The sequence below is a fragment of the Zalophus californianus genome, chromosome 9, assembly GCF_009762305.2.
Source record: "Zalophus californianus isolate mZalCal1 chromosome 9, mZalCal1.pri.v2, whole genome shotgun sequence".
Lineage (NCBI taxonomy): Eukaryota > Metazoa > Chordata > Mammalia > Carnivora > Otariidae > Zalophus > Zalophus californianus.
This window is the reverse complement of record NC_045603.1, coordinates 80,237,146-80,259,145: the sequence shown is the minus strand read 5'-3', so window position 1 is coordinate 80,259,145 and position 22,000 is coordinate 80,237,146. Positions and strand designations below refer to the sequence as shown.

The following is a 22,000-nucleotide window of genomic DNA, read 5'->3' as shown; positions in this document are numbered from 1 at the left end:
TGAATTGTCAACGTTTAAAAACTAAGAGATTTTACATTTTTTAAAAATTTCAAAATTCAGGTTTCTTTTGAAATATCGAAAGAAGTGGAAATCTAGGGCCTGTAATCCAAATTGGAAAGTCAGCAGACATGACTAAAGGCTGCCTGCTTTGGAAGAGGATCACCAGACTGTCCCAGGCTCACCTGCTCCCCCTGCTCATTCACATGCCCTGTCTGACCCTGAAGGTGGTCTGACCTCCTTTGCTAAAGCTCTCTCTGTGACCCATGCTCTAAATCACATTCATGTGACTCCTATAAACCATGTCCTCGTGGACTCCTCTTATTACTAAATCTGGGATTATATCTTCAGAGATAACTTAGACTCAGAACTTATTTTTTTATTATTTCTGCATCATGACATGGGAAGATTATATAATCAAATACTTAACTGAATTCATTATACACCAGAAGAAAATCTAAGTGAGTGTTTAAGAGATCTCAACAGGGCAGAAGAAATCTATCATTAAAACATTAAAAAGCAATTAATCAGGAAGCAGTAGCTATAGCCACTATGACTGAGATTTGTTACTGTTAATTAAAATTCACTAACAAAAAATGAACCCTGTCAGAAGAATGGATAAACACATTTTCAAACAAGTCACATAAAAAAAAATAGAAATACTAAATAACATGAAAAGAGAGTCCATTTGGGGGCACCTGGGTGGTTCAGTCAGTTGAGCGTCTGACTCTTGGTTTCAGCTCAGGTCATGATTTCATGGGTCATGAGATCAAGACCCACGTCGGACTCTGCACTCAATGGGAAGTCTGCTTGAGATTCTCTCCCTCTGCCCCTTCCTCCCTCACCCTCTCTCTCTCAAAAAAAAAAAAAAAAGAGGGAGAGAGAGAGAGTCCATTTTACTGGTAATCCAAAATATGGGAATTAAAATGAGATACCCTTTCATCTATAATTCATTAATTCACTTAACAAATGTTTGTGAAGTGGTCACTATGTTCCAAACACTATAAGTTTGGCAAAGATTTTTTTAAATGGTAGTAATTTTAGGATTCAGTAAGATTAGTACCATCACACATTGTGGAAAACAATTTTATGATATGCAACCATAAAATAGTTACTACCTTGTGACCTAATAATTAAACTTCTTGGAATTTATCCTAGGGAAGTAATCAGTGTAGCAGACAAAGATTAATGTATAAGGATCTTAATCATAGCATAATTTATAACATCAAAAACATTAGAAACCTAATGTCCAACAATAGGAGTAATTAAAAAAATTGTGCTACATTCAAATGATGAATGATTATGCAGACATTAAAATTATGTTTTCAAAGACCATTTAGTGACATAGGGAAATGTTCATAAAACCTATATTTTAAAAAAGAATTCCACATAGCCAATTAAAGTGATCCATTGTTTCTTGCCTTATGAGCCAGGAGTTATTTTTGATTTCCATAGGCTTGCTAATTAATACTTTTCTCCATATACAGCTTAATTCTGGTAGGTATTGAAATAAAGGGTCCTACATGTTCACTGCAGCATTATTCACAATAGTCAAGATATGGAAACAACCTAAGTGTCCATCAATGGATGATGCATAAAGAAGATGTGGTGTGTGTGTGTATACACACACACACACACACACACACACACACACACACACACACACAATGGAATATTACTTAGCTATGAGAAAGAAGGAAATCCTGCTGTTTGCAACAACTTGGATAGACCTTGAGGGCATTATGTTAAGTGAAATAAGTCAAAGAGAGAGAAATATCATATGATCTTTTATATGTGGAATTTAAAAATGTGGAAGTCAGAGAAACAGAGAGCAGAATGATGGTTACCAGGGGTTCGAGGCTGGAAGAAATAGAGAGATGTTGGTCAAAGGGTATAAGCTTCCAGTTATAAGACTAACAAGTTCTGGGGATCTAAGGTACAGTATGGTGACTATAGTTAATAATACTATAATCATATACTTGAATGTTGCCAAGAGAGTGTATCTTAAATGTTCTCACCAAAAAGGAAATAATGATGCAATGGGATGAAGCTACTGCTATGATGGTAATCATTTCGCAATATATAAATGTGTCAAATCAACACATCATACACCTTAAACTCACACAATGTTGTGTGTCAATTATATCTCAATAAAACTGGGAGGGGGGAATAAAATAAAGTTTTTCAGACCAAAAAACAGAAATTACTATGTGGGACCAGAAAAACAATATGGTTTAATACATGTTAAACATACACAAAGTACTGAAGAATGTCCTAGATTGCAGGCAGTGACTATTCTATGGAAAGACAGGAATAAAGAGGAGAAAGAACAGGAAGCAGGCAAAATATAACAGAACAAGCCCACAGCAGAAAGAGGAGGCAGAGATACCCAAGGAGAACATGTGGAGGACAGAAAATCAAAAAGGACCAATAGCTGAATTTTAAGGAAATGTTCTGCACGCACCATAGTATTAGAACTTAAGAAATTCCCTTTTTGATGTATTTATAGTTTTATGTAGATCAGGCAAGACACTTACAAGAAGCATTATTTGTTTCTTGTAACACCAACCACAGGAAGGGCCAAAAAGGATGTCACAGTAGAAAAAGCAGAACTACCTCACTACCATGAAAAGAACAACAACAAAAACTGAAAGTCTGAGCGCACCGAAATAAACTGTCTGTACAAAAGATGATTATAGTAAAACAAGGAGGAAGTTGAACCTTAGTTTTGGAATTACTGAACTGTGCAAGGGCAGAAACTAATCTGCATGGTCATCAGCATTCAGGAGACAAATAATTCCATACCCACCATGAAAGCAGCAAAACCTGGGCTCAACCAAACCCTTGGAGCAGAGCTACACAGTTGCTCCTGAAAGCAAAGCATGGGATTCCTACCCTTTGAATTTCTGCTTCGGTGTGGTAGCTGTTTGGACAACAGATTCGTAATGTACTCAGCAACCATGGTTTGGCCTCCCAAGAAGCCAAATATAACAATGCCAGCCTAGAGAACGCCAAAGGACTCACTCATGGAAAGATCAAAAAAGCTCAGTGGGCTCTCTTCTCTGAGTGAAAACTGAATTTTTCATTAAAAAAAAATGGTGGGAGGAGTCACCCAAGAGAATACATTTAAAAGTAATACGGTAACAATGTTCCGTGTCACTCTAAGAAAATAAGCAGATAGTTGCTTAACTCTCACTGTCAGTTACACACACTGTTCCATATATTTTGCCACTCCTATCCCGTTTTTGAGTTCCTAGAATAACACACATGGACTCTTGTTTCATATTTACTCTTATCATTGAATCACAAGGTTTAGGGTGTTCAGCAATTCAGAATTTCCTTCTTCCCTATACTCAGTCTGGCTTCATTTATGTATCTCTATGTTGTACCATCCCAGCTCTGTAAACTACTGCTTTTTCAACATTTTGGTTTTGCAAAATTAAGAAACCTCTATATATCCATTCAAGCCATTTTCACATCCGTAGTTTTATCTCTTCGTTTCAGTAAATTGTATCCCCTTGTTCCTTTTTTTTTTTTTTTTAACTACGAATTCCCACTCCTTGGACAACTCCACCGTCATCTTTGAATCTAATCTGTTCTCTCCAAGCACTGTTATAAACTTACACCCATCAAGATCATTGACCCTTATGCCATCTGCGTTTTTAACTTCTTTCATATTTTATGTCATGAGCCTTCATTCTATGACCAGCTCTTGCATTCTTTACCCTCGCTCTCCATTCTCCTCCACATCTTCCGCAGCCTGTTTTTAAAATCTGTACTCTCTACTCCTATACATAGTCTGCTTAAAAATGAACTGACCTAGAAAAGTCTTTTCTTGACCTCGACATTGTTACTGTTCCGCCTATTATACGGGTAATCTGAGATGGCATTTTTAAATCTCCTCTTCATGGACGTGGGTGATGGGTTCAAACATCTGCCACTCTACTGGTTCCAAGGCTGACTTAGTTGGGCTGGTTGTTCATTTCCCACCGAAAGGTCAGGACTTGTTCGCACAGTCGCTCGTGCAAGAGGGGACAGCCTCCCCAGAGAGAGTGAGACTAGCTTTCAGTCAAGAAAACATGGGCGGCTGAATTCCCCTACTTCCTTCCTCTAAAATGTTCACTGCTCACTCTGGCCCACTCTTCCTTGTTGGTTTCCTTCCACAAGGCTACAGCTTCTGAAATAGCTCCTTGCCCATGCACATGCTGGGCCATCACATTTCTCTCTTCCTCCTCGCAGCCAATTTGGATTTTCATTCTCAGCCAGTGATGTTTTTTTCTTTCCACTCACGTTCAATCTGTAGTCATTTCTTTTCTAGACTGACTCCATTCCTGTCACCTGAATTTTGCTTTCTCTCTAAAATGACACCTTTGGGACGCCTGGGTGGCCTTAGTCAGTTAAGCATCTATCTGCCTTTGGCTCAGGTCAGGATTTGGAGTCCTAGAATCGAGCTGCGCGTTGGGCTCCCTGCTCAACCAGGGAGTCTGCTTCCCCCCCTCCCTCTGCAGCTCCCCCTGTTCGTGCTCTCTCTCTCTCTCAAATAAATAGATCTTTAAAAAATAAAAATAAAATGACACCTTTTCCATCTCCTAAGCCTGTGTTCTTCCTTCAACTTGTCCTTCATTCTGGCTTTTAGTTCCTCAATACCTAAAATTCTCTTTTGTCTTTCTAGCTATAACCCATCTGCCCTTATCTGTTTCTAGTCTATATGTGCACTTTGCTATATGATGCGAGACCCAAAAATCTCCACAGGGATCGGAACTGTATTAAAAATACCAGAGCAGCTTCTTTTGTAAATATATTTTAAAATCTGACTCCTTCCCGGAATCTTCTGTAAAAATTACACTCCAGTTTATATACATCATACAATTACACAGAGAAAAGAAGGGCAAGAAGTGTCTAAAGAGCACCCTTTTAACACCTTAAAGTGACACAGTGCTGTATATGTCCATTATATCTCAATAAAACTGGAAAAATTAAAAAGTGAGAAAAATCAATGTACTTTATATCTATCAGTGTTTGTTCAATCAATTGGCAAGCTGTATGGGGAAGAAGGAAGAGGGAGAGGGTAGACAATGTGAGAAGATGACTAGAAAGAAAGATCGGGAAAGTCTACAAAGTTTGGACTATATTCCATAAAAAAGGGGGAGTTACTGTAAAAAAATCAAATTGGCACTGTACATTTAAATTTTTAACTCCTAGGGCACATGGGTGGCTCGGGCATTAAGCGTCTGCCTTCGGCTCAGGTCATGATCCCGGGGTCCTGGGATCGAGCCCCGCATCGGGCTCCCTGCTCAGCGGGAAGCCTGCTTCTCCCTCTCCCACTCCCCCTGCTTGTGTTCCCTCTCTCGCTGTCTCTTTTTCTCTGTCAGATAAATAAAATCTTTAAAAAATAAAATAAAATGAAATAAAAATTTTAACTCCTAAACAAATCTTCATTAGAAGATGCAAATTTAAAGTTGATCTTCATGTTAATAAAATTAAATTCCTCAAACAACACTTATCAAGTACCTGTTTTCATAAAGTACTATAGGATGGGAATGGGTCCTCTAAAAGAATTTAAAATTTAAATTCTTCATCTCTGTTAGAAGTCCAATGAAACCAATTAGAGGCTGCCGCTTCTGGCTTCTGAATGAAGCATGCCAACTACAACTCGGAGAGGCCAGAAGCCGTCTGCAAGGTTTCTCCTGATTAGACCCAATGTACCCCCTTACTACGCACTCTCTATCTTCTCAGTTAGCCTCTCCTCCTCTCTCCTTCAAGCTTCCATTTGTTGTCACGGTTTGTTTATTTCTCAGCCTCTGACCTGGCACTGTCTCCTGGTCCAGCAGTTTTGGGAGGCAAGTATCATTCTCTTGTGGATCAACACTTAGCAGAGCTCTGGGAACACAGTCGGCATTCTGGGAGCCTTTCCTTTTCCCTGGCTCAGAGCAAGGGGGCAGGTGTTGAATGAATGATGGGACCAGAACTTGAAAATATAACAAGTCATGACACAAAACACAATTGATAAGATTAGCAATAATACAAGACATTAAAATGTGACACCTGATGGGCCAGGATGTAGATATTGTGTCCAACATCTTTTGGGGAAACACCATCATCTCCGCCCTCATCATCCCCATGGTCACATTCCAATCCTTGGTTATAGGCATTCTTCATCACATCCACCTATTAAAAAAAAAAAAAACAAATAGGAACAACAAGGTTTGAAATGCCACAAACAACAGGCATTTTACGTTGTTTACGGGGTATAATTAAAAACTGCAACACTTCCTAAGACTTGAAAAGTATAAAAGAATTATAATTGAAAATGGCCTTGGAAACCATCTTTATTTAAATGAATGTGAAAGTATTTTCCGACAATATTTTCTGTCTTCCTTGAAAAATTTTGCTTTTGATGTTTGAATGTTGACCATGCCAAAGTTCCCATGAATTAGGAGACTCCGGAACCATGTATTAAGCACCCACTAGGTAAGAGGGACAAGGGAAACTGGACATTGTCTTCTGCACTGAGGACCCAACAGTGAGTATAACACAGTATGTGCCCTGTAGGAACTTAATGTCCAGTGGGAGTTAGCACGTCAAGAGGTGAACACGATAGTCCTACAGCTGCACTAAGTGTGAGGCACTAAGTGAGCACAGAGCAGGGGCATGAACTCAGGCAAGAGACTGATGATGAGCCACAAGGAGGAAGTGGATGATGAGATAAAGGTGTTGTAGGCAGAGGAGATAGTATTTTCAAAGGGCTCTTGTACAGTGCTGTGGTTGTATGAACATGTAACTCATTGCTCCATTTAACCTTAAGAAATAGAGAATGTCTTGCTTCTCTTAGCCCACTGCCTTACAGATACGAGACTTTGTAAATATATGCTAAATAAAACTGCATCTTACATTTCTCTTTATCAGCCCTGCTCAACACCATTCCTTACTATTAAAGAGAGAGCAAAAGAGTGCCTTCAACAGGATCTCCCCGTAGTACCAGCAGTGGTGCTTCTAAGACTGGAACCTAGTCGTGGGGCCCCTGAGTGATATGGGTTTGAGTATATTCTCAATGCTTTTAAAACCCAATGCTTTCAAGGAAAAAAAAAGAGAGAGAGAGACAGAGACAGAGACAAACCAAGAAACAGACTCTTAACTACAGAGAACAAACTGATGGTTACCAGAGGGGAGTGGGGTGGGGGGATGGGGTGAAATAGGTGATGGGGATGAAGGAGGGCGCTTGTCATGATGAGCCCTGGGTGATGTATGGAATTGTTGAATTACTATATTGTGCACTTGAAACTAATATAACACTGTATGTTAATCATACTGCAGTTAAAATTAAAGAAAAAGAAACTTAGTGCTTTTAAAGTACGCTGATATTACTTCCTAATTTCCATGCAAGTGAGGAGGAAAATATAACTTCTACAGTAAGAAGACACACTAATGACCTCTGTGGAATCCCCATCAAGTCTTCATATGATTTCCTTTATGCCAAGCATGGTGCAACATTTCACTGATAGAAATAAGTACAAAAGGTATTGGTTTTATTTTTATTGTTCAGAAAGAGGTCTAAATAAAATTTTTGAGGAGTACAAACATTTCTTAGATACCTTTCTCATATATTCCAGTACACAAACTAAAGCAAATTTATTTTTGGGGGGGGCAAAAAGAATTTTCAGATAGTTTAACAGACTGTGACAATCTGATTAAGAAAAGTGCTTAGAGTGGATAAAACCAATGAAGTAAGGACCCAAATCACACAGGTTTTTGCCATCATAGGGCCTCCTGAGTTACATGTAAAGGTAAGTTGCGATGTGCTATTATGTCCTGGTAGAGCAGTGAAAGCCACTAGCCCTCTTTCCTGACATGCATACTACAAATTTATCCCTTTTAGGATGAACATTATTAATACAGTTTCAAAAATTTTCTTACCAGTTCCCTGGGTCTCATGTTAAAAAGAATTCTTTCCGCATTCTCGCTGTCATGTCTGCTTTCCATAATGGCCAGCAAAAGCTTAGAGGCATTGTTCTAGAGATACAGACTGAGTTAATGCACATGGAAAGCCTATTTCATGGATTAACAATCCCTGTGTTTGTTTTAATTGACATTACCAGGACCATTTAAAAAAAAACAAACAGAATTTTAAACTGCTAATTTCATTTGGCTAATTCACATTTTAATATAGAAGGTTTTACTTCATTGTCAACACAAAATAAAAATAATGAATCATGAGAGGTATGTTACAAAGAATATTTTAAATATTGGCAAAAGGCTGTTTTAAATACAAAATTGAAACTTCATATATAATGCATTAAAATATACTATTTTCCATCACCATTTTCTAAATAGACATTGCCTTGATGCCATTTTAACAAGATGGTAAGGCGAACTTATCAATAATGTATTTTATAGAAATGGAATATAATTTAAAGAACTTAGCACAATTGTTTTTCGCATGAAACATGAATACATATTATCATATCAAAATTTTAAATAAATTTGAGCAATAATCACTGAGAATTAATCTATAAAATTTTAAATTCATGAGTTAGTAAAATAAAAATTTACTGATAATAGTTTACTGGTCTCACTCTACGGCAGTATATATGCAACATGTTTACCAACTGGGTTGTAGAAGAATAATATTTTCTTTTGTTTAATAGAGACTAAAAATATTTTATGTTGTCTTTGATGTTTCCACTTTGGTTTATAAGTATATATTCTCAAATATGTAACCTGTAGATACCATTAATGTTTCTGATATAGTTGATTTATAATTCAAAGAATTATAGAAAGTCTTATTACACAAAGCACAATATCCTCAACATTTGGAAAGATGTTTCTTTACACTGTTTTCAATAGCACTGCCCCAGAATTGTGGCAAACTGTGAAATGATAAAAACCACCTGGGAGATATTTCTACAGTGTTTTTGCAATATTTATTTAGATAAAATTCTCAAGCTCCACACGCAATCTTTGATAGGAGCACAAGAGAAGTAAAGTCAAATGGCTTTAAGATGTTTCTCAGTGACTAAAAATTAACATCTTGTAGGATAAAGACTTGAACTGAACCAGCTGTTTGATGTATGCAGACATTCACCACATAAAATTGTGTTAAATTTATACAAATTAATTTTACCGAGTAGCTTAATGCCAAATTCTATCCAACTATTTTGTTCTTTTAGGAGTGCAGTCTAAAGACTATCTTTAAATGACTAATATTAGCAGCAATGATGTCTGATGATGATGGTAGCAAGATCACTGACCCATCCTGAAAAAAAAATCAGTATTTGTAAGGGAAGTGGCATTATATTTTTCTGGTCCATTTTCAATTTTTTGCAGATTTGTACCTATCCTAAAATCCATTTTTATAATCTAGCATCCTATACAAACAACGTACCTAAAATAATAATGTTCTAGGATTAGTGGAGAACTTAAATCCTCAGAGCAATCTGAACTGACCCCGCAGAATTCAAAGCTAAAACCTTGGCAACACTAACAGTATTCTCTAATGAACCTCACTTAGCAGGCCCAATACATAATAGCTTAAAAATACATCCAATTTCAGAATACCATTGGCAATATGATTTTTTTCCAACCAATCTTCTTTTTACGCTATGTTGAAAGAATAGAAATCTTGTAAATGACCTGAAATCTGAATCAAATTGAAAGTACAAGAGCCTATATACACTAAGAAATCAAATGTGTGTGTTGGTGTTAACAGATTTTCTTCCAAAGGAAGCTAGAGACCTTTAAAAAAAAAATACCTATTTACAAATTCAAAACTTCGCAGTCACAGATCAGTCATGAAATATAAATTAAAAATTAAAGGACAAGACAGATACATGAAAAAAATGCATAAGCCTTCATAGTAAATGAGTATATAGAGTTAAGTATACTTAAAATTATAAATGAAAGCATAAATGATTAAGCAATTAAATTTAAGGATGAATGATACAAAATCAACCTTCATGTAGCATTTTGTAATATGACATACTCTATAATGTTATGGAGAATTTATAATTAAAATTATTCTGCTCATGGAAGCCCCCTAAGATCTGCCAATATGTATCATTCTGCCTTATAAGCATTGTTCTCATATTGTCCATTATACACAAAGCTTCATAGCTTGTTTAGAAAGGTACATACGCCTTGTTCTTTAAGTAGAAGACTATATTTTAAATATTTCATGTCAAATCCATTCACCTGGTGTTTTATATATACCTTGATTTAGCCAACATCACATTTCGAAAAAATATACATATATAGTGGTTAGTAACAAATGAAATTTTAAATAGTCCTTTTTCAAAAAAGCATTTTCATTTGAATAGCGAAAAATATCTATGTACTGTTAAGTAATACCCCAACATTTAGTTTTTTACATATGCTTGGATTGGTAAATAATCTGTATGCCTATACTTGGTTTTATTTTTTTTAATACTTTGTTTTAAATTGATGAATCACAGGGCTCCTGGGTGGCTCAGTCAGCTAAGCGTCTGACTCTTGGGTTTGGCTCAGGTCATGATCTTAAGGTTGTGGAATCAAGCCCTGTGCCCCACTCTGCTCTCAGCGGGGAGTCTGCTTGTCATTCTCTCTCCCTCTGCCCCTCCCCTCTCAAATAAATAAATAAATAAATAAATAAATAAATAAATAAACAAACAAACCACTCAGTATTTTCCTCCATTAAGTTATATCAATTAGAAATGAGATTTAAAGATACAGTCTTTAGGCCAATAAAGGATTTAAAGAGCCAAAGGCCAAGGCTTCTATATGTTGTTTATGAATTATGATTAAAGATAAATTTAAGGGACGCCTGGGTGGCTCAGTTGGTTAAGCGACTGCCTTCGGCTCAGGTCATGACCCTGGAGTCCCAGGATCGAGTCCCGCATCGGGCTCCCTGCTCAGCGGGGAGTCTGCTTCTCCCTCTGACCCTCCCCCTTCATGTGCTCTCTGTCTCTCTCTCATTCTCTCTCTCAAATAAATAAATAAAATATTTTTAAAAAAAGATAAATTAAGATGAAATAAACATTTTTCTAGTAACTCAACTTGAGCTGTCATATAGGCCAAGGCTGGCTTCACTAACAAAAGCATGACGCTAATGAGGAAAAGGACAAAGCTCAATCTACATACAGATCACATTTGTTCTGTTCTATGAACAAAAAGACCCAAGGCTCATACATATTGCCAATGAAAACAGTGAAAAAATAAAAATTCACCTTGTCTATGAAAAGAAACATTTGCTTATTAGGAGCCCCTAGCACAATCTCCACATAAGTAGGATATATATATATATATATATATATATTCCATTATATATCTAAATGCGTCTGGGTGGCTCAGTCGTTAAGCATCTGCCTTTGGCTCAGGTCATGATCCCAGGGTCCTGGGATCGAGCCCCGCGTCGGGTTCCCTGCTCAGCGGGAAGCCTGCTTCTCCCTCTCCCACTCCTCCTGCTTGTGTTCCCTCTCTCACTGTGTCTCTCTCTATCAAATAAATAAATAAAATCTTTAAAATAAATAAATAAATCTATATTTAGAAACAAAATTACAAAAATATCATTCCTATTCTTTCTGGCCATAAATTTACCGGTACAAAGCTTAATTTTATTATATTTGCTATGGGTGCCTGGGTGGCTCAGTCGGTTAAGTATTTGACTCATGTTTTTGGCTCGGGTCACGATCTCAGGGTCATGAGATCAAGCCCCCATACAGACTCTACACTCAATGCAGAGTCTGCTTAAGATTCTCTCTCTCTGTCCCTCTGCGCCCCCACCTCCACTCACGCATGTGAGCTCTCTCTTTCTCTCAAAAAAAAAATTGCTTTTTTTTTTTGGATGGACCTGTTTTTACAAAAAAATTGTATTTAACTGATGATTTTTTTTACCTCTTTAACACTAAACACAGTAATGTGGTCTTTAATAATTTATCTGTATTAAATATCATGCCTTTGGATTTGGGATTTATATAGCTTCTTGTGTATATTCATTTTGTCTATTTCCATTTAAAGAAAAAGTTGAAGAAATTTTTTAAAATTCCATTTTCTTCCTGAGCTCTGATAAATGGAACTACTGGGAAGTATATGCATAGCTTAAGTTAAAGCAGCTTCTCAAAGGGAGTGTGAACATTGCTTATAGTATTTGACAAAAAACCACAATTCTGATGAAAAAAGAAACAACTTTTTGAAAGAAGAGAGCATGAAATTAAAATGCAGCCCTTCTTTTACTTGCTCTAATTCATTGTGACTTGCTAGATAGAATTCTGTAGTCAAGATGAATTAAAAATATATGGCAAATTGAATGTTTAACATCTTTTTTTCTCCATATAATAAAAAATATAAAATAAAAACAAAGAGAAGTAGTGAAACAAAGTGGCTACTTAAAAGAACTTTCAGTAAAGTACCCTCCAACTGAACATTACCTCAAAGCTTACTGGACGTTTATTGGGGTTTAGAGCACATTATACTTTCACTATTCCTTTCTGTCAATTCATTAGCTGAATAGATGATAATACCTGGGTTTTTTACAAGAGCTACTTGAAGATTCAGAGTCAATTCTGAAAGGAAGTTTTATATAGAAAATGTCACTTTCACCCCTGAACAGTGGATTTACTCTACCTTTAGTTGGAGCACCAGATCCATTCGATATTTACCAAGAGGGTTTATGTCATTTAGAATCAAAGCAATGATGATATCAATCCCATTGGATTCATGAGTAGCAATACACGTCTAGAAAACAAAATGTTTACCAATGTTTTATTTACAGCATAAAAGCCCTAGAAATCATCTGACGTAAAAGAACAGTCACCTTAGTATTTTTGACCTTTAAAACAGAATTAAGATTTAACTTTGAGATTAAGTCAAGGCTTTAAATTTGACTTATCCTTTCATATCGAATCTTTTAATTGATTAGGATTGATTAAATGGCTTTGAATGCAGAACACTGAAAGAGACAGTGTGTGTAAATAGGTATCTTTTAAAATGAACCATTTTTATAGAATTTCAAAGAACTTCAAAAATTGAGTTAAATACCCTTTTCAGACAACAAATTCTAATATGCCCCCCACTAGAGGAGCGCCTTAAATTCAGAATTTTAAGATCTGATTTCTCCTGGCTAAGAGAATATTCCCATTTATGAAAGGAGTGTCCACAGTACGTCTGTTTGTAAGTCAGTGTCATTGGCACTGATGTAGCTTATCAGTTTAACTGCTACTGAATGCTGAATGAGTCACACGTGATGCTGCTGCACCTGCGAGGGAGCAGCAGACAAGGAAGACAGGCACCTTCTAATGTTCTGGGGACATCTGTCAAGTATGGTGGTTGAGGACAAGTTCTGCAGAGTCCTTGAACCTGAGTGATTTATAGAGGGACCTGACTTGGGGGAAGTTTATAAAACATCCTGAGAGGTAATCAGTATTTTGAAGGTTAGGGTCTACTGTGCCAGGATCCTGATCTTAACTCAATGGGTAGAACTTGAACATCAGAAACTTGTGGGTTAGATTTCGTGGAACTACATGTTACAATGCAGCATCCAGTGTCAAGGGGGTTTGAAAAATGGAAACACAGGTGAATTAAATGAGAAAGAGTAAACTCAAGGTAACTCTGAAATAACGGTTATCTTTCAGAATGGGCTTCATTTCTCCCTTTGCACAAAAAACTTTTTACTCTCCCAACACAAGGGAAAGGTGTCTTCCATCCATCTCCCACATTTCCTGAGGTTCTTCTGATTATTAAGACACTTGCTAGACTTGGAATCGATTTGCAGATCATTTCTGAAATGTTCTGGCAACCTTCTTTTCTCCCACACATTTTCAGAGGTTGGGGTTCAAAGTAAGGATATTTTTAGAGTAATGTGGGATTCATGTTTATTATCACTATTTATTACTGTCTTATTATGTTATTTTATCATTAGTTTTTACTTTCAGAGCCTACCTGACTTAGTAAATTAATTTCAAAACTAATTTCATCCTTTTATAAGACCAAAAGTGGGGAATATGTGTTTGATATTATCGATATGCATGTTTTTTACCAACAACAAAACCAAGTCTCCAAATTTGTATATTTTTCCTCAACTTTTAAATCAATAGTTAAGTTTTCTTGTACCATTACCCTAGGAGACTGAAATATAATCCAGGAAAATCCACGCAAAATCTGCAGACTCCTTTACCAGGTAACACGCACATTACAGAGGGAGGAGAGTATCCTCACAACAAATTCTTTATGTCAGTAATTGTTGGTTTTTATTCTACATACCTATGTATGCATATGTATGTACATGTTTATACATATGTGTGTGCATATGTCATACTTTGCAGCCTGGGTTTTTTCACACTTCTTTTCTGTTATGCACTGATGTTTGATCTCAATGGCTTCTTTAAGATTTATATCCAGAAATGTTTAGCACTTGACAACTCTTTCTTCCAGGCTGAATCCATGCTTGCAATGATAGCTCCATAACACTTAAGCAGATGTGAACAGTTAATTAATAAATTCTAGGGTGACTCTCCTCTCTGTACTAGCTCAAGTGTCCTGTCTTCTAGGCTCACAATATGTCCTTGATGTCCAAGAAAATGGCATCAGGCAAACCTTCTGGAAGAGAGAGGTGAAATTTTACCCTTGAAAATGTAATGCAGTCAAAAGAGCACTCTATTTAGACCCAATCAAAAGTCCTGAGTTTTAAGAATGGCTCTACAATATACTGATTCTGTCACTCCGAGACCGTGGAACATCACTTGATCTCTGAGTCAGAAAAACCTATTCATCCATGCAATGGGAGCAGTAAGAGCTATTTCATAATTTTCATAAGTTTACTGTGAGTATACAGGACATAATATATACTACACATTATAGCGGAGTGGTAGGAGCCAAAGGGAGTGTATTCCACAAATCCTGGGAAAGAGTCACTAAAGATGAAAACTGAGCAACGGTGAAGAAACACATTTCACTCTTTTCAGGAGGTCTGATTTTTATCTGGAACATTTTCATGGAAATTTTATTTTATGATGAAATTAAATAAAAATAGGGCATAGTGTTTGCTAGTCTAGAATTCAGTCTTTGTATGTTTTGTGAGAAAAGTAAAAATATCTGGCAAAGCAAAAAGAAAGATCTTTTACATGTAGACAAAGCTTGGCTCCTTCACCAGTTTGATCCTTTTGCTAATTAGTCATGAATCCTTCTGCGTGAAGAACTGCTTTCACGGTTACCTGATTTTCATGGCATGGGCCCTGGCAATACTCCGTCAAGCTCTCCAGAGTCTGGTTGACCAGCACTACATTCTTCTCATTGATGTAGAGACCCAACAGGCCCAGGCCACCCGTGGTACTTCCACAAATGCAGTCCAAAAACTGAAGGGTCTCACAGACGAGGTTATAATTTGTTTTGTTGTTTTGATTCCTCAAGAAGTTCTGAAGGCAAAAGAAAATATACCTGAGGAGTTAAAAGAAATCACTATGCTAATTGCTTTCAGCTCTCTCACTATGTGTTTTCCTGACTCAAAAATATCCCCTTGGCAATGTGGCATGGAATTGCTCTTTATAAGAAAGTATTCACATTTATTAAATTTCCCCTAGGTTTAAGAAAAAAGTCTTAAGTTTTTTCCTCAAGAATCTAAATTTATCTGTATAGTTCATAACAATGTCATTACCTTAAAACTATATGGAGAAGGCAAAAAAAAAAAAAAATAAGAAGGACACAAGAAGCTAGAAAGCAGTTGATCAGGGAAAGAAGCAATTTTCAAGTAAATGATCCTTTATAAACAGTGCATCTTCAAACAGTAAATCATACAACCACTATGGAGGGCAACTTAGAAGCACCTATTAAAATATTCAGTTAACATACAGTTCCACCTCATATATATATATATATATGTATATAAAATCATCATATGTATATGATGTGCACACACACACACACACACACACACACCGCTTATAATAGCAAAAACTGGAAACCATACCATACCTATCATAATGTGACTGATTTAACAAATAACAGTACATCCAAACATTGGAATATTGCAAAGCTATAAAAATGCGGTACTTCAATGCATACTGATATAAACAAAATCTAGTAATAAGGTGTATTACTAAATGAAAAGTAACTTGAGGAACATTACATAATCTGGGTTTTTTAAAAAGAGTTTATGCATACAGATCAATATGCCTTTATGTGCATAAAAATCCCTGGAAGGAAGTACAACCTGTTAACAGTACTTTCTTTGGAGGAGTAAACCTAGTGAAAGGTAAACAGAGAGGGAAACTTTTATTTTTATTTATTACTTATTTTTATTAATTTAATTTATTATTGAATTTACTTATTGAATTTATTTCCACCACTTTCTTTTTTTTCTTTAGTTTTTTTGTGTGATTTTTTTCCAATTTTTTATGATGGCATAAAATTTACCATCTTACCATCTACCATAAACATCTTTAAGTGTACAGTTCAGTGGTATTAAATATATTCAGAATGTTGAGCTACCATCACCATCATCCAATTCTAGAACTCTTTTCATCTTGTAAAACTGAAACTCTATACCTATTAACAGCTCCTTATTCTCCCCTCCCCTCTCCCCCTGGCAACCACTACTCTACTTTCTGTCTCTCTCATTTTGACTACTCTAAGTAGGTCATATAAATAGAATCACACAGTATTTGTCTTTTTGTGACTAACTCATTTCACTTAAGGCATAATATCTCAAGGGTCATACATGTTGTAGCACATGTCATAATTTCCTCCCTTTGTGAGGTTGACTAATATTCCATTGCACGCATATACCACATTTTGTATATCCATCTGTCAATGGACACTGGGTTGCTTCTACATATTAGCTATTGTGAATAATTTCACCATCTATTCTATTAAAACAAAACTATTTTAAAGATTTTGTTTATTTATTTGAGAGAGAGAGAGGGAGAGCATTCGAGTGGAGGGGAGGAGCAGAGGAGGAAAGAGAGGGAGGGGGAAAGAATCTCAAGCAGACTCCCTGCTGAGTGTAGAGCCCGATGTGGGGCTCGATCTCATGACCCTGAGATCACCACCCCAGCTATTTTATAAGAATGTAATGTAATCATACATTACACCCAAAACTATTTTATAAGAACATTTTCCAAATTGTTTGATCTCACACTCCTATTAGAAAAATATTTGATCAGATACTATCTATCTATCTCCTACATGGACAGACCAAATGGATCAGGATAAGCATGTAGGCACCAGTATCCTCCCTCTGGAAGTAATACTTCTGGCCTTTGCCTGCCACAGCTCTGCAGCAGCCCTATCCACATTGTGGTGGGGTGGGCCACAAGACTCACAGTTTCTACCATTCACGAAGTCCTGAGCTTCTCATCTCCTTAGAGGATATTTAATTCAATTCATATGAATCGACCGTCTCTTACCAACTCAGAACACCTCCACTCTAGGCTCTCACTAGAGAACACAGCTTCAAGCCCTGCTCTCCCTAATCCTGGATATGTGCTCTTAGAGATGATTTTACCTTTCATGTAGTTACGCCATGGTGACATAAGCAGTGCACAAATAATGCAAAAAACAAAAGGCCAAAACTCCTAGGTGCCCCTCAGTCCAACTATTTGAAAAAGAAAAATGTACCAAAGAAGATGTAAGACCAGGACCATATTCATCTACAAAGGTATCAACATTTACTGTCCTAAAAAATCCTCCTATATTAACTGTTTCTAATGAAGATGTATAAATATAGTCTGTATCCTCACTCAAGATATATGAATTGAGTTGGAAATGATGAAAGCCCCTATATCTATAAAACCATGAAAGGTAGGGGCACCTGGGTGGCTCAGTTGATTAAGCATCTGACTCTTGGTTTCGGCTCAGGTCATGATCTCAGGGTCTTGGGATTGAGCCCTGCATGGGGTTCTGTGCTTAGCAGAGAGCCTGCTTGAGATTCTCTCTCTCTCTCTCTCTCCCTCTGCCCCTCCCCCTCCTCTCTAAAAAAAAAATAAATAAATAAATCTTAAAAAAAAAACTATGAAAGGTATAGATGAGGCAAATGCGACCTTACTCAACAAATACCAGACTACTAGGATTAGATGATGCTAACTAAGGCTAAAAAGATGTGAGCTGAGGATGCCTTGGACGATAATATACAAGCCTGATTTTTTTCACGCATAAAGGAATTTCCCCTCACTTTTCATCACTTAGATGCAAATGTTTCTTCCCAACTCAGAAGAGCCCTATCGGTTTTATTGATTATCTTTCCAAAACTCTCTCCAGAACTACAGGTTAGTATTTGAATTTAGTTACCTACAATCATAGGCTGTCTTCTCAGCTTTTACACAAAATAGAACGAATACCTGCAGTTCCCGGTTGTGATTCTCACATAGCAACTGAAGAAACCTCAGTATGGGCTGCATGATGGCAATTGCAGGACTCATCGTTACTTCCTCTGCAGACTTTTCCTCAGCATTTCCTGCTTCTGATCCTGCACACATAATGTCTATTTCCGGATCCATTTCCCTTCGGTACGCACAGTATGCTTTGGACGTTGCCGAAGAAGCTTCTGTTAATTGCCCTTTCATTCCCTCTTTCAAAAGTAATGATGAATCCCTTACTGAAATAAAACAGTACTCTTATATTTCTGAATTAACTTCCTTTTGCTAATTATAAAGCAAGACAACCAGTTACCCAAATTCTCTAAAACTGAATTAAAAATCATCTGACATGAGGTACAAGAATTTCCCCAAAACAATCTGAGGTAGCAACTAAAACATTAAATTTGCACAGGACATTAAAAAAAAGATCTTAATGTTTCACCAATTTTAGAAGGGCTCATGTCTTTCTGATAAATATAAAATATGAGAATTCTTGAATACAAGAAGGTGGGAAAAATATGGCAAACTTCAAAACCTTAAGGTTTATATGATTTATATTTACTTTGCCAATGACTTCGTTATTCCAAATACCAAGAATCTTTCATTAGAGTATGGTGATATAATTTCTATTCTTAAAGTCTGGACTTCACGAACATTCCAAAGGTTTGGGCAGCTGGCTCTTTACCGTGCACTCCACAAGGAAGCCAAACATTTTCATGTCACTAGTTGCTTTGTGCTGATAATGCCTTGTTTGAGTTTGGTCCCGCACAGCTGTTTCAAGGTCAGCCCTATGGCCATAATAATTTAAGAACAGAACTCCATACACAGAACCACAGTTGGGACAATGAGACTAAAGTAGGTGAGATGACAAAGATCAGTGAGACTTAAAAGTTATGTGACCTTCTGTTCTATTCCCCCAAGTACTCAGATATTTCTTTACCTCTCATCCGTGGACCAGATGTCATCAATTCATTGTCATCATCCCTTTTTTTGTTACCTAAGTCTATGGTATTAACTGTCACTGTTGATCTTATCTCTTTCTGAGCAGCCTTCATTCGGTCATACAGAACTTTGAAGAATTTTTCTGACTTTTTTTGTTCGTGCAACTGCTGGTAGAAGGAATACTGCAAGAAAACATATTTTAAGATATGAATACCCAAGTGGAGAAAAATAGTGCTTGCATGCTTGAAATAAACATAAACATCATGGATAAAAGCACACATTTAATGTGCTGCCCCTTATTATTTCATAAATTAGCAGCTTTTACCAGTCTCCTGTACTCTTTAGTATATACTAATAATAGCTTGTATTTGCTTGGCACTTTCGACTAAAATTCAATATATTTTCCTGTTATTTCATTCATCCTTACTGATTATTTTATTTTAAAAATTTACAAGGGCACTATAAGAAGTTGTATGCAAAGAGTTCCTTGATTTTTTATATTAGTATAAACTCATGTCTTGGTTCAACACATATTTATTGAGTGCCTACTATATGCCAGGCCCCGGCTACTACTAGGGACAGAACAAAAAGGAAAAGCCACCACAATCCCAGCCCTCCTGAGTTTGTCACCTAGAGGGGAAAACAGCCACTAATCCAATGATCATCCTGTGTATTACGCAGAGTTACAAAGAGTTATTTTTCTCTTTATCTAAATTACAGTACATTTAATTTAGAATGTGTTACCATGGCAGCCTCACTCACAGGAACCCACTGATAGATAGGCACTAAGTTTTTTTGGTACTTCATTAGCTGCATTGCTTTGCATGGGGTCTAGGACAAGCCTGCCATTAAATGTATAAAATGGATTCTGCTTTAAGAGTGAATAATGATGTAGAAAGGATTCAACACCACAATGATGATAAAAAATATCATAGTGAGAGGTAGAAATACTGAACCTTGAAAATATCTGCATAATCACTATTTGCTTAGTGACTTATGGAAGTATCCAGAAGAGGTAGGAGGTGAGAAAGGTGATACACTCCAGAGAAGACAGAATTTGTACTGGGTGGGGAAACTGTATGTTACTAATATGAAAATCATGGGATAGGCACAATAAATACAATAGAAATAAAGTAAAAAAAAATTAATAAAGATAATAATTCTAGTAACTGTACTGATTAAAAGACAGTTATATAATCTTGATGAGAGACAGTGTGAAGAAAACATATGAAAAACAATGACTCCCAAATGAAATACAATGAACCATAATCCAAAAATGTAAACAGACAATTTTGATGAGTTTGGCTCCTGTACATAGGCTTTCCTAAAAGAATGCCAGGAACCATGACCTATAGGTCCTGGGACTTGCAGGTAAAACTCTAATGACATCAGGTCTTGAAATGGACGCCTGTCCTGCAATTTTCAATATGGGCAATGTATGAGTACAGAGCAATTTATGAAGCCTTAGGACTTGGCTTCATACCTACAAGGGGAAGCTCTAAACAGAAGGCTAGCAACTCCTCAAGAAAGCAGGGCAAAAAGCCACAGTTACCATAGCAACTACAGTGAAACAGTGAAGCTGGTTCTGTTAATTCAAAGGATAAATGCAGCATTTACAGACCTCTCCAGTCCCACAAATTAAGCTGATGCTTAGACCCTAATATATCCAATATAATTGGGTTAGAAGGTGAAAAGAGGTTCCAAAATATTCATGAGGAAGTTACAGGAACTTTGTGACTATATTAAAACAAAGTTTTATAATTTATTTAGTTCCTTGAAATACATTATCTCATTGATACTTTCAGTACAACGGTGTGATAAATAATAAGTATTCTTATTTCCACTTTACAGATCAGTAAGATAACGTTTAGTAAAGGTAAATGACTTGCCCAATATTATATAACTAGTAAGTGGTAAAGCTAGGATTTAAATCTGGATTCTCTGACTCTAAGTCATTAAATTTATTAAAGTAACTTACATAGGCTCCACCTTTTGAAAACCAGGGCACTATAAAGCTGAACAGTATGACTTTAATAAAGATAAAAAGCATGTTTTATGTAAATGTGTATATAATCTCAACAGATAGCATAAGGATTTCTATTGTGAAAGACATGGCTTTTGATTAGGAAACGCTTCCATAAGCTTCAGAGTATAAGGGGAAACTCTGAGGTTTTTTCAGGAACCAAGGGTGATGGGTCAACAGATCTGTGTGACAGAGGAAGGACTTTCCCCCAAGAAGGATGGGGGAGCCCAGAAGAGGGAAGGCAGAGAAGGAAAATGAAGGGAGGAACTGGAGAGGTGGTGTAAGCCTAAGGCAGCGATGCAGGGTGGATCAGCCAGCGAAATTTCCCAGGGGTCAGGAAGTAGAAGGTTATTTCAGAAAGGAGATGTCTAGAGTGGTTAAGAGCACAGACCCTGGAGCCAGACTGCATGGGTTTGAGTCCTGACTCTATCTGTAACTAGCCATGTGAGCTCAGTGAAGGAGCTCAAACCATCTATCTCAGATTCTTCTTTGGTAAGATGAAGATAACATATGTTTTACCCTCATCAGTTGTCGTGAGAATTAACCAAGTCAGTACATGGAAAGCATGAAGAACAGTGCCTGGTATTTAGCAGGCATTACTTTGATAAGTGTTATTATTAGTGTTCAGTTTGAAATTATAACAGAAGTGCCTCCCCCCTCTGCTCCCCTTCAACCAATCTTTAATAATGTATATTAAACATATACATACATAAACACGGCT

The 22,000-nt window shown here is 36.7% G+C and overlaps 1 protein-coding gene across 3 annotated transcripts in view; it reads right to left on the bottom strand.

Annotated features, from left to right (window-relative positions):
- The window catches only part of ITPR2 (inositol 1,4,5-trisphosphate receptor type 2), a 499,981-nt gene that overhangs the window by 137,856 nt on the left and 340,125 nt on the right, over nucleotides 1-22,000 (bottom strand). For all 3 annotated transcript variants that reach the window (XR_003519864.2, XM_027593395.2, XM_027593396.2), the window contains 6 exons: nucleotides 19,255-19,438; nucleotides 18,297-18,553; nucleotides 15,177-15,377; nucleotides 12,592-12,702; nucleotides 7,912-8,007; nucleotides 6,043-6,165 (listed from right to left, as the gene is read on the bottom strand). Coding sequence is in view for 2 of the 3 variants with exons in the window: in XM_027593395.2 (XP_027449196.2) it covers nucleotides 6,043-6,165; nucleotides 7,912-8,007; nucleotides 12,592-12,702; nucleotides 15,177-15,377; nucleotides 18,297-18,553; nucleotides 19,255-19,438 (972 nt within the window). In the remaining variant the exon portion in view is untranslated. The remainder of the gene's footprint in view (nucleotides 1-6,042; nucleotides 6,166-7,911; nucleotides 8,008-12,591; nucleotides 12,703-15,176; nucleotides 15,378-18,296; nucleotides 18,554-19,254; nucleotides 19,439-22,000) is intronic.